This window comes from Phyllostomus discolor, chromosome 3 (genome assembly GCF_004126475.2).
Source record: "Phyllostomus discolor isolate MPI-MPIP mPhyDis1 chromosome 3, mPhyDis1.pri.v3, whole genome shotgun sequence".
Classification (NCBI taxonomy): Eukaryota; Metazoa; Chordata; class Mammalia; order Chiroptera; family Phyllostomidae; genus Phyllostomus; species Phyllostomus discolor.
Window position 1 is genome coordinate 161,633,242 of NC_040905.2, and position 23,762 is coordinate 161,657,003.

At 34.1% G+C, this 23,762-nt stretch overlaps 1 protein-coding gene across 1 annotated transcript in view; it reads right to left on the minus strand.

Moving 5' to 3' along the window:
• JAK2 (Janus kinase 2) overlaps window positions 1-23,762 on the minus strand; it is a 100,355-nt gene that overhangs the window by 15,837 nt on the left and 60,756 nt on the right. Inside the window, exons 7-16 of the mRNA XM_028511219.2 lie at window positions 20,265-20,586; window positions 19,362-19,481; window positions 16,656-16,813; window positions 15,748-15,859; window positions 11,014-11,200; window positions 10,218-10,345; window positions 7,826-7,960; window positions 6,680-6,767; window positions 3,403-3,530; window positions 2,495-2,633 (exon numbers count right to left, since the gene is read on the minus strand). Of these exons, the coding sequence (XP_028367020.1) occupies window positions 2,495-2,633; window positions 3,403-3,530; window positions 6,680-6,767; window positions 7,826-7,960; window positions 10,218-10,345; window positions 11,014-11,200; window positions 15,748-15,859; window positions 16,656-16,813; window positions 19,362-19,481; window positions 20,265-20,586 (1,517 nt within the window). The remainder of the gene's footprint in view (window positions 1-2,494; window positions 2,634-3,402; window positions 3,531-6,679; window positions 6,768-7,825; window positions 7,961-10,217; window positions 10,346-11,013; window positions 11,201-15,747; window positions 15,860-16,655; window positions 16,814-19,361; window positions 19,482-20,264; window positions 20,587-23,762) is intronic.

The window sequence follows — 23,762 nt, forward strand, 5'->3', positions numbered from 1 at the left end:
TCTCTTTCTTCACCTCTCATTCCAAAAGGTAAAATTTCACTGAGAACCAAATGTAAGATTCTATAACACTTTCTGTCTTATAATCTGTCTTCACTGTCAGGTAAGCCATCAAGTTTAAGTACATGCATCAAACATGCTTAAACATGCTGCATGCTCAAATATGCATCAATGCACAAAAATCAGTCAATTTTTATTCTAAATTAGAACATTCATTTAGAGAAATTAGCTAAGATAATAAAATATAATTATATTATTTGGACCAAAAGAATTTTTCTCAACTACTCGACTGAAATTGTTCATTTTAACTAAATGTGTTAAACAGAAGGGTTAAGAAACACAAAAGAAAGGTTTGCTTGTCTTATTCTTTAAAAAGTCAGAATTAGCTGAGTAATTAAACTAAAGTCTCAAACTAGGTAAACATATCTCCTCAAATTTTTATTTAGTGACTAAGGAAAGAAAAATTTAGCAAATTCACTTGTTCAAAGAATATTAGAAAATTTCATTTTAAAAATGGATAAAATCTGACCCTCCATATACAATTAGGGATCAAAACTATTTTTAAAAATTATGGATAAAATGATAAATAAAATAAAAGTCATTTGACAAATGTATGAGAAGGATACACGCAAAGCACATCCCGGTATTTAGAAGAATGCAGTAGATGACAAAGAAAGGACCCATGAATACTACAGAAACAGAGGGTAAAACTGGCTAACTCCTCAAAAAAAGTCAATTAAGCTACACTGTACAAACATCCAAATAAACTCCAGTTCAACAGGCATAACAAGTAAACAAAGAACATCAAATAAACAGAAAAACATTTAGTTGAATATTCTGTTTGTGGGTAGGAAAGAACTATCAAAGCCTAAAAGCAATGGAAAAAATTATAAAGAAAATTATCAACAAATTTTTGTACTTAAACAATCTTAATGTTAAAAAATTAAAAAGTAAATCAGAATTGTAAAGAATTTAATAAAAAATGAGAACGGTTACTATTATTCCATGATGAAGAATATAGGAGGATCAATGAAAAGTTTACTAAGACTGGCAGAGAAAACTAGACAAAAGATGTGAAGAAACAGTGAAGGGTAAATTCAAGTACACAGTAAGTTTACAAAAAACTCTTCAGTGTCATGAGTAATCACAGAACAGGAAAGCAAACGAATGAGATGTTATTTTCATCTATTAAATGAGTTCTCCAGAGTGCTAGAAAGTCCTCTGAGGACAATTGAATACCACTTTTTCAGAGAGCTCCCTGATGACTCATATCAAGAGCCTTAAAAATGTTCCCATCCCTTGACCCAGTAATTGTACTGTAGGTATCTAAGGAAATATTCAGAAATATAGCCAAGATTTTTGCATATTATCATAGTCTTCAAAAAATAAGTAAAATAGAAAATAAATATAATGATAAAATCTGCCCTTCCATATAGATTGGGGATTAAAACTGTTTTTAAAAATTATCTTACAGTCCTGTGGACCCTGAGAAAGAAGATGCCTACCAAGAAGGGCTCCTGGTGGCTAACTGGGCTCACAAATTTGAAAAACAAACAAACAAAAAAACCCACCAACAAAAAACAGAGCCTAGCAGATATTTCTACACAGGGGTAGCCTCTCATACAAACTGTACTTTAAGGAGAAGCCTGCACTGAACTACTTGCCTCTGCACTGAACTGCCTGCCTGCACTGTGATTCTACCATCTGAGTCAGCCCTTATAAAGGAGCTCTGAAATCCTATTTCAATCAATAGGACTAAGGCTTTTCTCACCCAGTTGGAGCAGCATAACTCCAGCCAACCAGACTGGCTCTGTTCTGGTTGGCTGTGACAGTGACTGGGACAGTGACTTTTGGAGCATTCAAACTGTAAGGATTTGGAGGCCTCATTTGCATAAAGATAGACTAATTAGGGAAGGTGCAGGGTTGAGCCCCCCCCCCCCCCGCCCCCCGCTGGGATTTCTGTCTATATAAGCCAGCTGGCCTCTTGTTCTGAAAGTGCACTTTACTTTCCATCCAAGACAAAACAGCATTTCCCTGGCTTCTCACCAAAGCAGATTGGCACAGAACAGAGCAGACCAGCACACTGCTGAGCAGACTAGCATGAAGCACAGCAGACCAACAAGGAGCAGAGCAGAAGTGTCTAGCCAGAAAGGGGTCTGACCCCAGGGCCACCTGTTTTTACAGTCATTCTGTATCACAATTGCCCTGTTATGCACTGAACAAAGTTTCCCTTTCTACTACACCCCAAATTTGGGGATTCCCATTGGCACTGAATTAGCACCAATGACCATCAGTTGACAGTTCATAGTAACAAGCTTATAAGGACAAATGGACAGAGACTTGAATGTAACTATTACTTAATTTAGATTGCCAAAAATGGTAAATTTTATTATTAATCAAGAACATGTCAATAAAATGGTTTAAGAATTAACACTTTTTTAATTCAACCCTCCAAGTAAAACTTAATGAAGTTAAATACAATCCTTATAGAACTTACTGTCCTTTGGCAAAACTGTAATACTAATGCCAGGGTCACTAAGTTTGATGAAAGGAGGATTTCCTGTCTTCCTGTCTTCTTCTCTGATAAGCAGAATATTTTTGGCACACACATTCCCATGAATAAGGGTTTTTTCTTCCTATTAAAGTAAAATGGACATACATTCAAATATCAATCCATAAATATATAAGCACTCAATATAACTTAGACCCCAAAATGGATTTAAAGAAGAAAACTAAGATAGTATTAATTAATAAAATTAATTTGGAGGTATGCTTTGAGATAACAAAAGGAAATTTTATGGCTAACAGTGTGCTTCCTGTTTTACATTTTAAATGATAAAATAATCTATGCCCATAATAAGACAAATACATTAAAACTACTCAATGCCACTTCAGTTTCTAAAGCTGAGATTTTAAGTAGCATCTATTTCTAGGTGGTAGCTGACAGAAATACTATTTTTGTTCAGCAGCACAATATAGGTGCACTCTGAGGAATCTGATCACTGGCTGACCCTCTGGTATTCTCCTTCTTTAGCAATATTGCTTTCTTATTGGGCATAATTTCTAATTGCCCACAAATACCACAACAAGTTATATTCTAAGGTGTTTTCTACCATCCATAGTAAGCACAAGTTTCTGCATAATTTTTGGTTAAATTCTCTCAACCTAAGTGACACAAACTACAGACCATCTGTTCTTCAGTTCTCCGAGATTGGTGGGATGACAAAACTATTTCTAAATTATTTAAAACTATGTGCCTAAAATGATACCTTTCACACACTAACACAGATTAAATTATTCAGCATCCATTCATAAATTTATTTCTTACTCCCAGGTCAAGAGCCTTTCTACACTGCTTCATAAGATGAAACAAATTTTTGATAGAAGAATATACTAATTACTTACTAGAAAATGCATGGCCCATGCCAGCTGTTTAGCCACTTCAAGTTTCCATAATATATTTATAGAAGTTTTATTCTTTTTTAAATATGTATCTAGTGATCCAAATTTCACAAACTCCTGAACCAGAATATCTGCATAAAAATATAATAAGGCTGTAGTATACATACACAATAAAAATATGTAATTTTAAACTTTTATAAATATATTTATAGTTATATGTGGGTATTATAAAAGAGATTTAACTATATAAAATTCACTAATTTTTAAAAATATTTTATTTATTTACATATTGTTAGAGATAGGAAAAAGGGGACAGAGAGAGGGAGAACAACATCAGTGTGTAAGAGAAACATGAATTGGTTGCCTCTTGCATGCCCCCAGCTGGAGACTTGGCCCACAACCAAGGCTTGTGCCCTCACCAGGAATTGAACCAGTGACCTTTCAGGTTGTTGCAGGCAATGTCCAACTCACTGAGCCACACCAATCAGGGTAAAATTCACTAATTCAAAGAAAGCTTAACAGCTATATACCATTTGAGAGGAGTTTAGTTTATTCGCAACAGTAAAAGGTAGGAACATAAACCACTGTATCTACAATATTATACGTAATTATGTATTACATATAGTAACGATATATATTACATCATATATTCTATATTATTATGTACATAAATACTGTATAATGTATATATAACATTATTATATACACATTTTATACACACACACATAAAATATTACTTCAATACACCTCGATGTGTCAGTACTAAATGGCTGCTTTTTCAAAACAAATGAGAATTTCTCACATAATTTTTTCTTCCATGAAACTATTTAAACATTCAAAACTTCCTGAAATTCTTCTTCCACACCCAAAAATAGCAATGTCTATTCTATAAGACATAAAGCATAATTTGCATTGAACTGCATCCATTCCTTTATTTTATGCTGTAAAAAATTAGTGCTTTGCATTGCTTTATCTTTAAAACTTAAAAAATACATTATTAAGATATATAGGGTCCAGCAAAAGTAATGCCTGCTTGAATGTGGGTGGTACGGTTGTAATATGGGTGTAATTTATAGTTTAAATTGAAACATTTCACCTAAAATGTCATAGGGTGTGCTTGAGTGTGCTACTGTTATGTTACAGAATTACATGTTTATGATTTTGTAGTAAAAGATTTTATAATGAAAAGGGGCATTATTTGTGTCAGACCATGTGTTTTACCAGAAAAAAAAAATACTAGTTCTTAGAAACAGTACTAGCTAACTTTAAGGCACAATACAAATTCTCAACCCTGTTATTATTGACCAAGTTCCAGAAAGCCAAGACTGTTCCTACCAAAAGCATGTTATTTAATAAAATATTTAACTGGGTTTAGGGTTTACTTACATTCATCTAGTAATAATTTGTAATAAAGTAATAAGCTCAAGTTCTCAATTTCAAATTTGAACTGAGGTCATTTTGTTGTTTCTAAACCACAAATAGTGCTGCTTTCAAAATTAAAAATTGGAAAATTAAGATATAAAATAAAATACACAAAAATTAAAGTAAAAATTGTAAACATGGTGTCATGATTTATATTTTTAAAGAAATTCTGACAGCCCTGGCCGGTGTGGCTCAGTGGATAGAATGCAGGCCTGCGGGTCACTGGTTCAATTCCCAGTCAGGGCACAAGCCTGGGTTGCAGGCCAGGTCCCCGGTCAGGGGCATGCAAGAGACAACCAGAGACTGATGTTTCTGTCCCCTCTCTCTAAAAATAAATAAGTAAAATCTTAAAAAATAACAAAAAAAAGAAATTCTGATAGACTTCACACTGTAATGCATGTTTGTTTTTGGCCCAGTAACTTTTTAAGTGCCTATACTTCATACATGCCTATGTTTTATATATTGACTTTAAAATGCGTACTGTAGAACTAATCTTGAATTGTGATTCTGCTTGATTTAATATTAAAATTACTTAGTTTTAATTTGGTATATAACAACTGTTCATAATAAAAGTTGCCTTTGGACCTTGCTGGGTGACAAAAACAAATTAAAGTTTTGCTGCCCATAGTTAATTTGGAAAACAATTCACATGCCAATAATTATTGATCAATGTTAGCCCAATACATTTAATTTGAAAAGAGACAGCCTGCAGATAAATTTGTCAGGAAAAGTTTCAAAACAAAAAATCAAATGATGAAGGAGTTACAATGAACAGGTGCTTCATCAAACCTCTTTACATGGCATTTAAGACCTACTATGTTTCATAGGTACTATAGATTGTCAAATGTCCCCTTATTTTATGTCATAAATGAAAAAATTACCAATTAAACTGATATGCCATCAATTATATCACACCTCGATTTCATATATTCTTAAATGTGAAAAAAGTATATCACAGAATCAATGAAGTATAAAAGCAAGTGTAAGAATTGGAATTATTCTTCATTAAGAATCATTCTGCAATTTATGGCCCTGGCTGGTGTAGCTCAGTGGATTGAGCGCGGGCTGGGAACCAAAGTGTCCCAGCTTCGATTCCCAGCCAGGGTACATGCCTGGGTTGCAGGCCATAACCCCAGCAACCGCACATGGATGTTTCTCTCTCTCTCTTTCTCTCTCTCTCTCTCTCTCTCTCTCTCCCCCTCCCTCCCTCCCTTCCCTCTCTAAAAATAAATAAATAAAATCTTTTAAAAAAAAAGAATCATTCTGCAATTCATATACTTTGTCTTTATAAACCCAAATAAATTGGTACTATACTGGAATCATCAGTTATTCCAATGTTAAGTTAAACCAGCTGTAATCTACAGGGTTGGGCAAAAGGAGATTTGCAGTTGTTCAAATGTAAAATAATACAATAATTAATAAATAATAATAATACAGGAATAAACTCTGTTTTGCATACTTACAAATGTAAACCTACTTTTTCCCCACCCTGTATATTGTTATGGTAAAAGATTAGTAAACATTGTTTACTATAATTCTGTACTGTTTTAGCACTTTAACGTAAGCCATGTTAGCTATTTTATGCATTTTAATTTCATTCATTGGTTTCCTTTTTTAGAAGACTTTACTGAATGGTTCTACAATATTTTGGGTTTCAATAATATTTAGTTCCTGTTAAATTATGGTTTATACTGATACCTAACTGTAATCCTGAAATTGAATTTTCTTTTTTTAAATTTTTTTAAAATTTTAATTGTTGTTGCAGTACAATTTTCTATCTTGAATTTTCTATATAAACAAAAATAGATGTACTGAGAAAGTGATAACATTAACATAAGGAAGCCAGAGATTTACTTACTCTCCTCTCCACAGACACATACTCCATAATTTAAAACCAGATGCTTGTGAGAAAGCTGGCTCATCATGCTTGCTGCTTCAAAGAAAGACTAAGGAAAAAAAACCATGCAAAAGAATTATTGTTTGTGCCTGTAAGTGTTGACAGTTCACAAAGATAAGAGAAATGCACCTTTCTATTCTCCTGAGAACGATATAAATAAAGCTACAATGTACTTTGTTCCCCTTATATTGTCTTGCAATGGCCATCAACCTTAATGCTTAAGTTTCCTGAGGAAACCCCTAAATAAGGCTGGAATAAGCAGATAGCAATGAGAGAGAAGGAGCAATAGTGGTACAGGGCAGCATGAATAATGGAAGATTAAAGACTTGAAACCCATGGCACCCAGAGTAGAAGACAGGTACAAAGGCAAACAATAGAGACAGTAATATGGGACTGAAATAAATGGATGGGAGCTTCAAATTACACTTCCTGAGAAATTAAAAATATCTCTATGCAGATAAAATACCATGACAGCTATGTTGGGAGATTAGCACAGTATTTATATCACTCTAACTCAACTAAACTTTGACTAGAACTTCTGGCTATGGCTATTGAGGATCATATTCACTAACACTTTGGTGTTCTGGGTTAGAGCAACTCTTCGACTTACATGTTTCATATCATCTTCCACTAACATCCTTTAAGACAATTTAAGTATCACAACTCTTTGATGATGCCTTGCTATGCTAAGGACTCTAGCAAATGGTGGCTGGGTTTCTGTGGGCTAAAATCTCTGGAATCCATATTTCACCCAGAATGTTCCTTAGTACAAACTCTTTTCTAAAAAAAAAGTAGATGAAATTGTGAGGAAATCTATGAAACTCATAAAGCTCTGGCAACCAAGTTTGAAAACCACTGCCTTAGTATATGAAAAGATGTAGTAATACCCATAACACAATGCTAAAAGTAATTAGTTTGGAAATGTTATTTTAAAAAAATATTCTATAATTTTCGATAGCCACACCAGAAGGCATCCTCTGAAATTTTTTGATATATATACTTTTTAAAGCTGCAATTTTGAAAAACTACAAGCATGAATATGTTGTTTGCATATGAGACCACATCTTTAAAAATCATAAGCTACATGAACACAAAAAACATACACACCTCTGAATAGTTTCTATGTGCTTTATCCAAAACTTTTAAAAGAACTTCTGTCTCATGCAGTTGACCAAAGTCTCCTATTTCTCTTCTTATACCTTTAAAAATTTTTGTAAAAGTGCCTTGCCCAAGGCTTTCATTCTTTAAAAGAAAGGAAAGAATGAGTAAACATGGTTAATGATGTGAGAATTAGGAAATATGTTCAATGACAAAGAGTTCAAAAAATCCATTAGCAAATATTTCTCTTACAAACTAAACCTAGATTTAAGACTCCAAATTAAGTATATTCTCCTTCCTTAGAAGGAATATACTTCCTTCTAATAGAAGACAAGAAAACAAGGATTAATGAATAAAGTATATTTTGGTTTTACCTGGTTCTTAACCCCCTGAATTAGTTGTAATTATCACTTATTTATAAAGTCAAAGTTTACCTACATTTATTTAGATGTGAATATTTTTTGGACTTCCTTTCCTAATAGTGCAGTAGAAAGGCAGTGCAATATGGTCTGTGGAGCCAGAATACCTAACTTGGTCCTTATTATCCACTACCTTCTAGTTGTGTGACCTTGTAATCTCTGCGGCAATGTAATCTCTGTGCTGCGGTTGTCTTGGTTTCCTCATTGGAGGAATGAGAAAAATAACTATTTTTCCATAGGCTTTTATGAACAATAAATGAATAAATATATGAAAGCACTTAGCCTAGCCCATGACACATAGTAAATGTTATCACTACTATTACTTAGTATTTCCTACATATCCTTAACAGAGTAATTGACACTCTGAACTCTAAAGCAGGGCTGCCTATGTTCAAATTGAAACTCTACTGTTATTAGTTTGTAATGTTAGACTACCCATTATTTACATAAGAATTTACGTCTTTACAAATCTTGTTAATTCTATCTACTGTCTCATTATGGAATTCAGACATCAGTTAATCTTTCTCATTCTGTTCTCCATGTTCCTAATTTCTCTTTGTAATTTCCAATTTTTTCTCCCTATTTGCTATACCTGAATAACTTCCAGATCTATCTTCCAAGTTACTAATTCTCTCTTCAACTATAAATAATCTGTTTTTTAATCTGTACATTTTGTTTTAAGGTCAATGAGTATATTTTTAAAAAGATTTTACTTATTTATTTTTAGAGGGGAAGAGAGGGAGGGAGAGAGGGAAAGAAACATCAATGTGTGGTTGCCTTACATGTACCACCCACCAGGGACCTGGCCTGCAACCCAGGCATGTGTCCTGACTGGGAATCAAACTGGCGACCCTTTGGTTCACAGGCCGGCATTCAATTTACTGAGACATACCAGCCAGAGCTAGTATATTTTTCATTTCTATATCTTTCTTCTCTAAATCTTTTTGGTCTTTTTAAATTTAAATAATGCCTCATTTCCCCCCTGCCACATGTTTTCAACTCCTGTTATATCTTTAAAAATATTTATGTATTTTACAATCTCTTTCTAAAAAGTCTGTTAAAGAAGTACTTTTGACGTTTGTTGGTCTGTTAACTCCCTCACTCTTGGATTATTCTCCTGTATGTTTTAATTTTTTCAATTAAAATCTCATATTTGGATTTGTTTCATCTGGGGGGTCCTGAGTAATCTAGGTTAAGAGTATGTTCTTTCAAAAAAGATTTTGTTTCTGCTTCTGCCACTTACCACAGGGTATTACTAGGGGAGTATCACTTCTTATTTTATTTATTAGCTTAGGGTTTCTCAGATCATGCAAATGGAATAAAGAAACCCAAACTCAAAAGCTTATGATTACAAATTCTCGGGAGAGATTTTTTTCCGAACTAACAGCCTAATTAAAACAGAAAATACTCCTCCTGTTGCTAGTGGGTGAATTTTTCACACTCCACATACTGTTTTACTGAGAATATATTTACTTGAAGGTCTTGGCTTTCAGAGACAGCTTCACTTTTAACTCCTGGTCTTGTGTAGACCCTATGACTTGGCCCTACTTTTAGATCTTAACCCCCTTAGTTTTTGAGATTAATCCCAAACCCCATCATTCTATACCCAAAACACTGGCTCTTATATACTAATCTGTTTTCAGTTTCTTCTTTATTTTTGGCTCCTTCAATTTCCCTTTTCTCTACAACGTGATCATTAAGATATAGGTCTTTTGTACAAGACCATTTAATAATTTTAATTTAAGATTTAAAAAGAAATTTTTAAAATCCTGAAAAGAGAATTCCCTTCTTAAAATAATTTTACTAATTTCTAATTCAAGTTCGATATCACATTTTCACAAGAAATAAAAATATTAATCGGCAATAAATTTTAACAATATAGATTATAATAAAATAGTTCCAACTGTCACATGAATATAAGTGGGAAATAGTTGTTACTTTAGAAAGACAAAAAAGACAATAATCAGTATCTAAAAACTTACAAATATCAAATCTTCATTTCTGATTTTGTGAAACACCATTTGGTTCACATTATTATGCCTCTGTAGTGTTGGTGAGGTTGGTACATCAGAAACACCATTGGTTCTAAAGACCAGGAGGTTAGATTTATCTGTAAAAGAAAATAATGAAAAACGTGTATATTACATGTACATGTAATCAAAACACACTAAGGAAATAACTGCTCCAAAGTGGTAAAATAAAATGTGTCCTAAATATAAGAAATGTTTAACAACTTACTACTCATTTTTTCATAGAAAATTATTTTAGTATTTTATTCATTAAATTTTAATGTCCTCTAACCAATTCTTTCAAATATTCAAAATTATAATCACTTCCTTACCTAATATAATTTTTCAGGAATTTTGATAATTTTTAAAAATCCTATTTTTAAAGACATTCCCAACCTTACCATTTTAATTTTAAAAGTTTAGAAATTAAAATTCTAAGAGTATGAAAGTTTTTACTTAGAACCAAATGTGAGAATTTGGTAGTGAGGTCTTTCTCTCACTTCAATAAATAGTGACTGGTTTATAGCAAGCAATTATTATCTTTAAATAGCATTTTAGAATTATGGAACTTCCCATCACTTCTAGGCAACTCAAACCAAATTGAACAATGCTATTTGAGGATGTATATATAAAAGAATGAGACAAAATTAGTCCGTTATTTGGAGCTGCTTCTTCAATATTTCTTTTCAAATCAATATACTGAAGTTATCACTCACTATATATATAAGCTATAACCTATATTTTAAAAATAACAGGAATATTATTTTACCTTTTGGCTTTGGGGGACAGCATTTTGTAAACTGGAAAATTATATTGTCTGAGCGAACAGTTTCCATCTGATAGCAGTTCAAAAGATCTTTAAGATTATTAAAGTTCTTCTTAGTCCCACTGAGGTTGTATTCTCCACTCTCATTTTTTGTAATCAAACAGTGCTTATATTCAATGACATTTTCTCGCTATATAAGTTTAATTATAAAAGAGAGAGGAAAAATCACAATGGACATCATGGTGATTATTGTGAAAAAACAGATTCCACAAAAATAACCAACAAGATATTTAGACATTTGAATCATGAATCCTTGTGTAGGAACAGTGTAGGATGGTAGAGGTGCTTGATTCCTCAAAAAGGAATATATTGCATATCCTATAAAAATACAACTAAATATTGGGTTGGCCAAAAATGTTCATTAAATTTTTTCCATACATTGGCTGTAGTAGTGCTTAGTTGTCTTTAACTTCATTCAAAACAATTTTGTTAGATTGTATTGTGACAGCTATTATATTAGCATGCATATTTTAGAAAACTTACCAAAGGAGTGCTGGTCAAGATGATGGCATAGGTAAACATGTCTCACCTCCTGGCACAACCACATCAAAATAACAACTAAATTATAGAACCACCATTACTCACGGAACCATGAGAAATCAAGTAGAATGGAGGTCTGACAACTACGAAATTAAAGAAACCACATCCACCCAGCCTGGTAGGAGGGGTGGAGGCACAGAACACACTGGTCAACCTCCTGTGGAGGATAAAAATTTGGGAGGGACATCTCTGGAGCAAAGACTCACAGCTTCACACCAGGTTCCCCAGCCCAGGCTACCAGTGCCAGGAAGAAAGTCCTCATAATTTCTGGCTGTAAAAGCTACCAGGGATGGAGTAAGTGGAAGAAATTTCTGGAGTCCCAAGCAGTTCCTCTTAAAAACCCCACACACAAACTGAGTCAGACTCACTCCCTCAGAGCTCTAGCACTGCAGTAGCAGCTTGAAAGGCACAAGGGAGGAATTGGAAGTGGCTGGCATCAAGGCTAAAGCTGGGCGACAGCTTTCTCCCAAGCAGAAAGGTTGGCAGAGCCACAGAGTGGGCAGGTGGATATCATATATGAGACTCCATTAATCTGGCTAAAGGGTTTGCCCTACCCTGGATATCTCTGTCCTGCCTAACTTAAAGCACCCAGCATGCCCCCGCCCCCACCCACACCTCTTGTTAAGTGGCTCCAGGCACAGCACTAACAGCGGCCAGCCTAGATTCACAGATTGGCTTTGCCTGGGAATCTCCAAGCTCAGCACAAGTAGCAGCCACCTTGGACTGCATTATAGCCCAGGCAGGGTGGCCTGGGCAGAATACAGGTAGTGGCTGACCTTGGCCTGCCACCACCCGGGAAACCCTAGGGTCTGCGCACCCAGTGGACAGCTACAGACCACGTTGGAGCACAACAACCCTGCCCCCTGCACAGCTGATCCTCCAATGAGGATGCAGATTGGTGGTAAGTGGTCACAGCCAATCTTTGAAACTGACTGGCCTGGGTAAATACCTCCCATTGACCTGCCAAATACAATCAAGGATCTACTACAAGAGAAGAGTGTACTCAGCCTACATAGAGGGCATACCTAAAGTACTCAGCTTGGGTAATAGAGGAGGCTGTACCACTGGACCCTACAGGACACCTACTACATTAGGCCATGCTACCAAAACACAGAGTCAAAGCAGCTCTACCTAATATATAGAAAGAAACACAGGGAGGCTGACAAAAGGAGGAGAAAAAGAAACACGGCCCAAATGGAAGAATAGATAAAAACTCCAGGAAAAGAACTAAACAAAATGGAGATAAGTAATCTATCAGGTGCAGAGTTCAAAACACTGCTCATAAAGATGTTCAAGGAACTTAGTGAGGACCTCAACAGCATATAAAAAAATGAAGGATACACTTTCTGAAATAGAGAACAATTACAAGGAAACAACAGTAGAAGTGGATGAAGCCAAGAATTAAATCAATTTTTTGGAACATAAGGAAGCAAAAAAACAACCAGTGAGAACAATGCAAGAAAAAGGAATCCCAAAAAAATGAGGATAGTATAAGGAGCCTCTGGGACAACTTCAAGCATTCCAACTTTCACATCATAGGATTACCAGAAGAAGAAGAGAAAGAGAAAGACATTGGAAATCTATTTGAAAAATATAATGGAATAAAACTTCCCTAATTTGGTGAAGGAAATAGATATGCAAGTCTAGGAAGCACACAGAGTCCCAAACAAGATGGATGCAAAGAGGCCCACTCCAAGACACATCATGAATAAAATGCCCAAGGTTAAAGATAAAGAGAGGATCTTAAGAGCAGCAAGAGAAAAGCAGTCAGTTACCTACAGGGGAGTTCCCTTAAGACTGTCAGCTGATTTCTCAAAAGACACTTTGCAGGGTAGAAGGGGTTGGCAAGAAATACTCAAAGTCATGAGCAGGGACTTACAGCCAAGATTGCTCTGCCCAGCAAAGCTATCATTTAGAATTGAAGGGCACATAAAGAGCTTCCCAGACAAGAAAAAACCAAAGGAGTTCATCACCACCAAACCATTATTATATGAAATATTAAAGGGACTTATTTAAGAAAAAGAAGATCAAAACTATGAACAATAAAATGGAAATAAATACATACTGTTCACAATTGAACCTAAAAAACAAACTAAGCAAACAAGAAGAACAGAGACAGAATCATGGATACACAGAGTGTTTTGATGGTTGCCAGATGGGAAGGGGTTGTTGGGGGAATGTTTGAAGAGATGAGGGTATTAAGAAGTACCAATAGGGTAGTTACAGAATAGCCATGGAGAGGTAAAGCAAAATATAGGAAATGGAGTAGCCAATAACTTATAGAACTTATACTGTGTGGCCCACCAGCATAAACAATGGTGTGGGGACTGCCTGAGGGAGAACGGGTTGCTGAGTAGAAGGGGGAAAAGGAGAAAAAACTGGGACAACTGTAATAGCATAATCAATAAAATATAATTTTTAAAAGGAATCAAAATTGGTGAATCTTTGTGCAGACATTTTAATATTAAAGATGGAAGAAAATATGCAACATTTTCAGCATATTATGCTTTATTGTTTTGAGAAAGGTAAATATGTAACTGAAATGCAAAAAAAGAATTATGCAGTGTATGGAGAAGGTACTATGACTGATCAAATTGTGTCAAAAGTGATTTGTGAAGTTTCTTGGTACTATTGTCATTTCAGACAAATAATTCTTTGCTGTGGGGCTGTCTGATACATTGGAAGATGTTTAGCAGCACCACTGACAAGAAGCCAATAGTGGGAGATAACCTACATACTCAAAATATCCAAATCAGCAAAGTTATTGGTGAAAATGAAAAATATGTCTTTTATTTTATGGAAAAAACTATACGGACTTTTTGGCTAACCCAATACTTCCTTAAAGTCAACCTCAAGTCCTTCCTATACCAAAAGATCTTTCTTAACAACTGTAACCTTTTCTGTTATTATCTCTATTTGCCTAGACTGAATAATTACAATGCTCTTTTTAGTATTTTTTGGTATACTTTCTTATTTTTTCCAAAAGGTAAATTTCTTGAAACACAGGGCTATATATTGTACACTCCCTAATATGTAACAATATGGTCATTTTCATTTGATAACTAAATATAATTAACTGCTATAATTATAGTAAGAAAATACGATACAGAGTATTCTTCAATGCTGAAGTTATGGAGTAACCTACCTTCTGTTTTTATGGACTATTAGTCCATCCTACATATGCTAAAACAAGGTAGTTGTATTTTATCAAACTTAAAATAACTGAATAGTAAAATCATTACTTTGTTATGTTTAAAAAGCAAGATAAATTCTGGAAGCTGATATAAAGGTTCTCAAGATTTATATCATGAAACTGCCTTATAAGTGATAGTATCTTTTTATATAATTTTGAACAGTGAACAATCTCAAATGACATCCTAAATAATATGAATTAACAGTGAGGTTTCATCGTAGTTTTATGCTTAAAACATACATTGTAGCCCTGGCCAGTGTGGCTCAGTTGGTTGGAGCATTGTCCTGTAAACTGAAGGGTCCATGGGTTTGATTCCTGGTCAGGGCACAAACCTAGGTTGCAGGTTCAGTTCCCAGCTGGTTACCAGTTGATGTTTCTCTCCTTCTCTCTCTCCCTCCTTTTCCCTCTCTCTAAAATCAATGAGTATGTCCTCGAGTGAGGATTAAAAACAAACAAACAAACAAACATAGTAGACATTACTCTTAATAGTAAAAAACCACTAGTTACAGGTAAAAACGTTTGTTTCTTTATTATTGCCCTACTTCACTCTAGTCTTGTAACCATTACTAGTAAAAGGAAAGTTTGCTTATTTACTTTGTTCCACAAGTTTTGGTAAAGATTTCCATTTTTCTGAAAAAAGGAGACTTTAAGAGACTTGATGTAATTTTACACACTTGTGATACCCAAACATTAAAAAATTAAATAAATTCTACGTAAAAGACAGAAAGACATTATAAATCATTTTATATTTTTATATAAGTCCTAGGAATTATATCATGTGTATTATATATGCAGAATCTCTGAGGTAAATGAAATATTATTATGCTAGTTATATCCAAAACCATAATTCAGAGTACTAAAAAGGAAATATGGCAGATAAACATGAAGGGAAAATTATATGGATTGAATAAAGATGTTACCATCAATTAATCTGACATACTAACCTCGACAGCAAAAGTCAAAAAATATTTATTAAACTCCTTAGGACTGCATCGAAGTACATAGAGTCCAGTCTGATTACCTGCTCTCTTCAGTTTACTTATGGCAAAATCCATCCTAAAGGTAAAGAAATAATGTGAATGATGACATAGCAAGGTGCCATGCAAAAGATCAAAAGTCAAATCTAAAACTCAGAATTTTTAGAAGTCTCCTCTACTTTGTAAGTTTATCAATAATCTTGTAATGAAAAATAATGAAAGTTCAAACCAATTCAAGGGGCAATATATTGCTTTAAAAATAAATAAAAGGACCCACAAAATCACAAAGAACAAGTCATTCATTTGATTTTTTTGCCTTCTGATTACAAACTTAGTATTTTAAAAACCATACTCTCATAAAATTTAACTTAACTATGCAAACAACATATAATAAAATACATATATCTCTTCTACCATAGCAATTTCTAATATAAAAACTTATTTTAATATTTAATGTAATATCAAAGTCTAGCAGAAGACCCATGACAAGTAACAAAAACTATTAATTTAAAAATCTGCTACATGTTTTATTGAAGGTGTACATCTTGAAAGAAAGGTCAAAATATAATCTACATGAAAGCAAGAATCATCTCTGCTTCACTTATCACTAACTTGTAACACACTCAGACAACTAAATGTCAAACTTACACAAGTTAGAAGTATTGTAGAATCGGGTACAGGTGATAAATTATATCCTAAATAATTCTGATTTTATTTAACATGATTGTAAATAGACTTTTGTTACAAAAAACAACTTCAGTTAAGATACGTTCTTCTAAACTCCTAAACCTATGTATGTTACTCTGTTGTGTGAAAACTTCTTTGTAAATATCTCATTTACTTTTCTAAAACTTTAGGTCTGTATTATTACTCACGAAATTGGACCATGACAGTTGCTTTGTATATTTTCAAGCACCATTGGAGGTGCCACTTCTTTACAGAGGTAATGATGTGCATCTGCAGTTAATCTATAATATCCATCAATTAATGACACAAAGGACAAAGCTTCCCTTAATGAGCTAAGTTCAATTTCCTAAGCAGAGAAGAGAAAAAGAAATAATAAGTATCATTTAAAAAGTCAACTGCAGGCTACATATTGCAAATTCTCTTCACTCCATGTTGTTAGAGTAATTCTCCTAAATTGCTCAAATGTCTTTTATGGTCCAGTCTGAATTATAAATTCTTCTGTTTAATATTTAAGACCATCTTGAACTTGTACTTATTATGACATTTTTAGTTCAATGAACATCCATAATTTTACTATATATTCCAGTATTCCCATTTTTAAAAAAGTGCCAGTTATCTCAATTAGAAATCTCTCTAATCTGATATAAAAGTTGATATGAATTAGAAATAATGGGCATTCTATTTTTACATACCAAATATACAGGTGATAAATTATATTCTAAATAATTCTAATTATTATTTAATCTAATTATAAGCAGACTTCCATTACAAAAAACAAGTTCAGTTAGGATTTTTTCACTGCTTTAGTTTATGCTATAAACTAAAATGTATATAGTCATAAATTAAAATCATACATAGTTATATGATTATATCATACATACATATGTGAACATATTATTACTCTGAAATACAGCATCTTATTTAAAGGGAAAATACTGCAGCAACTTATCCTAAAATCAGCAATAAGAAAGTCTACTATTTAATAACACATCATATTGTATTATACTAACATAATGACGCCATAGAAAACAAATATAGTAGAAAATTGGAAACAAGGATATAAACCATCTCTATTTGGCTATTATATGATTGTATACTCAGGGAACCCAAAAGAAATCTATAAAACTATTACAAGAATAAGATAATTTATTAAGATTACAGAATGCAGAAATCAGTATCTTTCACACATAAAAAAGTCAATTAAATTATATAATAAAAAGTATAGCCCCATGTATAATAGCAACCAAAAAGTAGTATGTAGAATTAAATTTAACCAAAAAATATACAAAATAACTTTTAGAAAAACTTCAAACCACTCTTGCGAGATACAACTTTTTTTTTCTTTAAGATTTTATTTATTTATTTTTAGAGAGGGGAGTGAGGGAGAGAGAGAGAAAGAGAGAGACAGAGAGACAGAGAGAGAGAGAGGGAGAGAGAGAGAGAAAAACATCAATGTGCAGTTGCTGGGAGTTATGGCCTGCAACCCATGAATGTACCCTGGCTGGGAATCAAACCTGGGACACTTTGGTTCCCAGCCCGCGCTCAATCCACTGAGCTACGCCAGCCAGAGCGAGATACAACTTTTTACTTGAACTATACAGAAGATTTATCATGTTCTTGACTGGGGAAAATTCAACATCATAAAAATGTAAAAATCCTCCCTAAATTAATTTTCTAGTTTGTCACAATCCCTAATATAAAAATATCAACAGGTACTGGAGAATGTACCCATAAAAACAAGGCAAATATTAGATTCAGAAAACCAGGGATCCAACTTGGAGAGACAAGAAGATAATTTCCATGAAACACTTACCAAGGTCTTTCTAAACTGGGCCCTAGAGCATTGGGCAAGGTGCAAGGAGTAAAACACACACACACACACACACACACACACACAATGATCCTTACCTTCAAGAAGCTCATAGTCTAATAGGGAGTAGCTGCACAGTATTAATCATATTTTTATCTAAGAACAGGAAAGCATGCTGACTAAAATAAGTTACAAGTTAGTTGTAATTTTGGTAATATAAACTTGAAATGGCCAGAAAGGTACATATAGTTACTTCAGTTAAATGACCAAATAACATTAATATGGCATTTAAGCCAGGAAGTTAAGAAATATCTGAGTTAAAAAGAAAACAAAGCCAGATAAATAAGAAACTTTAGAGCAGAATATAAAGGAATTCATATCTTTCCTTTCAATTAAAATAAGTGGGATTTCTGAAGCTATTTAAAGAAAAAGGGTTAAATCTTTTTTAAGATTGATTTCAGAGAGAGAGAAAGAGAGAGACATTGATTTGTTGTTTCACTTAATTTATGCATGCATGTTTCTTGTATATGCCCTGACCAGGATCAAACCTGCAACCTTGGAGTATCACTATGATGCTTTAACCAACTAAGCCAACCAGGCCATGGCAAAAGGGTTAAATATTTCAGAATTGATCATGTCTTACAGTTGGGTAGGTCAGATCAGGGATTGGTTTACATTTGTTACATAAATTCCCAGTGGTATTGTTTTGATTTCTTTCTCTCCTTTAATTAGGTAGTGTGACTGGTATTATGCACATCTCTATTGGTAAAAAAAGATTATCATCAGGAATAAGAGCTGTAACAGGAAGTGGCACAACCCAGAGTGGGAAGAAAAAGAAACTGGTGCATTGCCAATCATAAAAATAAGTGAAAAATACATTAATGTATAAGAAACTCTGTGGGAAGATAGTTTTAGTAGTGATACAAAAATCTAGACATAATAAAAAGCTGACTAAACTGATATTTATGTTTAGAGCTATGTTTAAAACAATAAGAAAAATTCCTGTAAGATAATAACTTGGTTATTAAGAATACTTTTAAAAATTGTATAACATAACCATTATTTAGTTATAAAGCAAACTTACCAGATTTTTACCATCTTGCTTATGGATAGTTACAATTCTGCTTTCATTTGAGACTTCTTGGTTTGCCTGCTTAATACTGACATCAATAATATCAGGAAAATCACAATATAACTGTAAATCCTATGGTTAAGAGTATTTGAAATTAAAAACAGGTAGAATCTATGGTGGCATTTTAAAACAAGACTTATGAAGGAGATTAACATTCATAACAAATTCTTTAAAGTAAGAAAGTATTGCTAGCAAAAGATAAATATTAAATGGGATTCTCTTCCCCAATAATGGAACCCTAGACTACACTGTATCTTGCTTTGATTTAAAAATGAGCATTAAATGGTGCCAGGAATCTAAGACCTGCTCTAGTTGGCATCCTTCAAGCCAATCAACATTAAAGCAACTACGGTCAGAAAATTGAAAGTTTACCACAGAGTGAAGACTAAAAACCTTTTAAATCTCTAATAATCTGAGAACAACACAGATATGAAACAACTTAAAACTTATAATGCAATGCTAAAACAAACTAAATTATTTAACAGGTATACATTATCATAAAAATCAATTAAAATCAATATTGTTTAGGATATTAAATTTTATCATTGTGACTCCTAAATCAATATTAGTAAAAGAAAACAAGGAGGCAAAACTACCTTTAAACATCACTTTTCTTAAACTATATGAATACTATGACTTATTATTTTGTCATAAGATTTAAATTTTAAAAATTTAAGAATAATCAGAAAAGAACTATAAACATGATCTTGATGGCTTCACACTATTAAAAATGTATACTTCTATAAATGGGAGGAGAAAAATACAAGTGCATGTTTCAAATGACTAAAATTACTTTGCTTCTATCACCATTCTACTTAAATTAACAAAGAATGAGAACGTATCATTAAGGATTACCTGTTCTGTCAGTGTCTCACTTTCTTTATGTTTCCCTCTTGACCACTGAATTCCACCGTTTCCAGTTATTATAATGGTTGCAAAAATCTCCTCACCTGAAGGACCTCTTCCAGGTTCTTTTACTTCAAATTGTTCTGTGTAGAATGCAGACTGAAGAGTTTCCAGATTTATAAGATACTTAAGTTTCAAGTTTCTGGCAGTGGCTTTGCAATGGCTGAATTGCTCAATAAATCTGCGAAATCTGTACCTTATTCGCTTTCTTGTCAAAATATGATAGTCTTGGATCTTTGCTCGCACACATTTTGGTAAGAATGTCTTGTAGCTAGGAACAAAAAGCACACACGGCAAAACAAAACAAATTGGAATATAAATCTAAAACAAAATTAAAAGAAAAGTCACCACCTTTCCATGATAAGTGCTGTAAGCACACAAGTGGCAAAAGGTGACACAGTCACCAACCACATAATATAAAAACTTTCAGGCTTTGTCTGATGATGTGAATATACATACAAATTCACACTTAGTTACAAATGTTTAGGAGATGCTAATTTTCTTCCCCTAATGAAATGAAGCTAGTCTAGTTAATAATGGAGTCTCTAAAAATTTGCTTTCACTGCCCTGACTCACGTGGCTGTTGGTTAAGTGTCATCTCACACAGTGAATGGTCCCCATCTGGGGCACTAGTGAGAGGCAACCAAACGATGTTTTTCTCACACACTGATGCTTTTCTCCCTATGTTTCACCCTTCTCTCCCCTGTCTATAAAATTAATTTTTAAAAATTTGTTTTCTCTGATTATGTCATATACCATTTTTTGGCACTGTGTTACAAATATTTCCTATCATGCTGTACACAAATATTTATCTGAATTCTGAAAATTATTACATTTTGTTCAATGCTACTGTTGTTTGTTATTGAAACATACTTCTTTTGTATCCATTGTTTTCTTAGGCCAGCTTCAGTAACTTCTGATAATTCTTTTACAATCAAAACATTTTCAGTTGGAAATTTTCTGACCCTTTTATACTTCCATCTCTATGTAAAATATCCTAAAGAAGGTAGATAACATTTCTCTCCTGCTCAAATATCTAACAAATAAATAACATTTTATTTCTGCAGGTACAACAATATTAAATTTCCATGCCTTTCACATATGCTAATCATTCTTTCCATCACCCATTCTACAAGTCTCAGCTCCAGCATCATCAAATCCAGGAGACCTTTTTGGACCTCTGTGTCTACATTAGATACACCCTGCTTTGTCTGACAGCATCTGTGCACAGCTCCATAATATGATTTATCACACTACACTGTACTTGAGAATTTACAGCAAGGGTTGGAGTGGCTGATGCTGACGGCTTATTTTTTTTTAATTATTATCCATAAAAAGTTTAATTCCTCAGCTGTATCACTTTCTTTTTTAAAAAAATTAATTCTATTTTATTGATTATGCTGTTGTCTCTTTTTCCCCTTTGCCCTCCTCTGCCCTGCGACCTCCTTCCCTACCACAATTCCCCCCTCCTCTTAGTTCATGTCCACGGGTCATACACATAAGTTCCTTAGCTTTCCATTTCCTACACTATTCCTAACCTCTCCCTGTCTATTTTGTATGTACCAATTATGCATCTTATTCCCTGTACCTTTTCCCCCATTCTTCCCCTTCATCCTCTCCACTGATAATCCTCCATGGAATCTCCATTTCTATGATTCTGTTCCTGTTCTAGTTGCTTGCTTCTTTTGTGTTTTTGTTTTTGTAGGTTCGGCTGTTGATAGGTCTGAATTTGTTGTCATTTTACTGTTCATAGTTTTGATCTTTTTCTTAGATAAGTCTCTTTAATATACCATATAATAAGGACTTGGAGATGATGAACTCCTTGAACTTGACCTTATCTGGGAAGCACTTTATCTGCCCTTCCATTCTAAATTATAGCTTTGCTGGGTAGAGTAATCTAGATTGTAGGTCCTTGCTTTTCATGACTTAGAATACTTCTTTCTAGCCCCTTCTTGCCAGCAAGGTTTCTTTTGAGAAATCAGCTGACAGTGTTATGGGAACTCCTTTGTAGGTAACTCTCTGATTTTTCCCTTGCTGCTTTTAAGATTCTCTCCTTATCTTTAACCTTTAGCATTTTAATTATGATGTCTTGCTGTGGCCCTCTTCGGGTCCAACTTGTTTGGGACTCTCTGAGCTTCCTGAACCTGTAAGTCTATTTCTTTTACCAAATCAGAGTTTTCTTTCATTGTTTTTTCAGGTAATTATTCAATTTCTTGCTCTTCTTCTTTTCCTTCTGGTACCCCTATGATTTGGATGTTGGTACATTTAAAGTTGTCCTATAGGTTCCTAAGCCTCTCCTCACATTTTTTTGAAATTTTCTTTCTTTTTTCTGTTCCAGTTGAATGTTTATTTCTTCCTTTCCTCCTTCAAATCGTTGATTTGAAGCCCGGCTTTGTTCCCTTCACCACTGGTTCCCTGTATATTTTTCTTTATTTCACTTTGTATAGCCTTCATTTCTTCATTTTGTGGCTGTACTCAATCATTTCTCTGAGCAACCTGATCACCAGTGTTTTGAACTCTGCATCTGATAGGTTGGCTATCTCTAGGTCATTAGTTCTTTTTTTGGGAGTTTTGATCCGTTCTTTCATTTGGGCCATATTTCTTTGTCTACTCTATTTAGCAGCCTCTCTGTGTTTCTGTGTATTAGGTAGAGCTACTCTGACTTCCTGCATCAGTGCACCTGTTACATTGTAAGGGACAAAGCAACCCGCTTTGCAGCTTTGTGGTGTTGCATGTGGGGGAGGCATCAGAGACGGAACAATGCTGGTTGTTTGGCTCTTGCCTCATTTTCAGTCACTTCCCCTACTTTCCAGATGTGACTGGCAACCTTCTAGCTACTGCCCTTGTGCTGATTCTGAGTGGGTGAGCTTGTGTACATTCTAGGACCCTGTCGGCACTTCAAACAGACTCTCCTGAGAGACTGGTGGTTTCTTCCCTCACCTTGACCCCCAATGGTTTGTATAGCCAGAGGTTATGAGGCTTTATTTCCCAGTGCTATAACTGTGGGCTGCGTGGCGAGGCCTGGGACTGGTATTGCTTGCTGACTAGTTGTTCCTTCCAGTTTTTATCTGCCGCACATGAATGTGGAACCCACGTTCCACCAGCTGCCACAGCTGCTGCATCACCACATGTCCTCTCCACCCTGTCTGCCTGTCTCCACTCCTACCCATCTGGATGAATGTTTCTTCTTTAACTCCTTGGTTGTCAGACTTCCATACAGTTCAATTTTTGGCAGTTCTAGGTTTTTTTTATTTGTTTTTAGATTGGTTGTTATCCTTCTTATTGTTGTGCTAGGAGGAGATGCATGTCTACTTGTGCCTCCATCTTGGCCAGAAGTCAGCAGTATCACTGACAGCTTTTTTAAAGATTATTTTGAGCTGATTGTTAAACAGCCATCATTAAAATTTAAATTCTAAATAAACTTACTCATAAATCATATTAAAAATA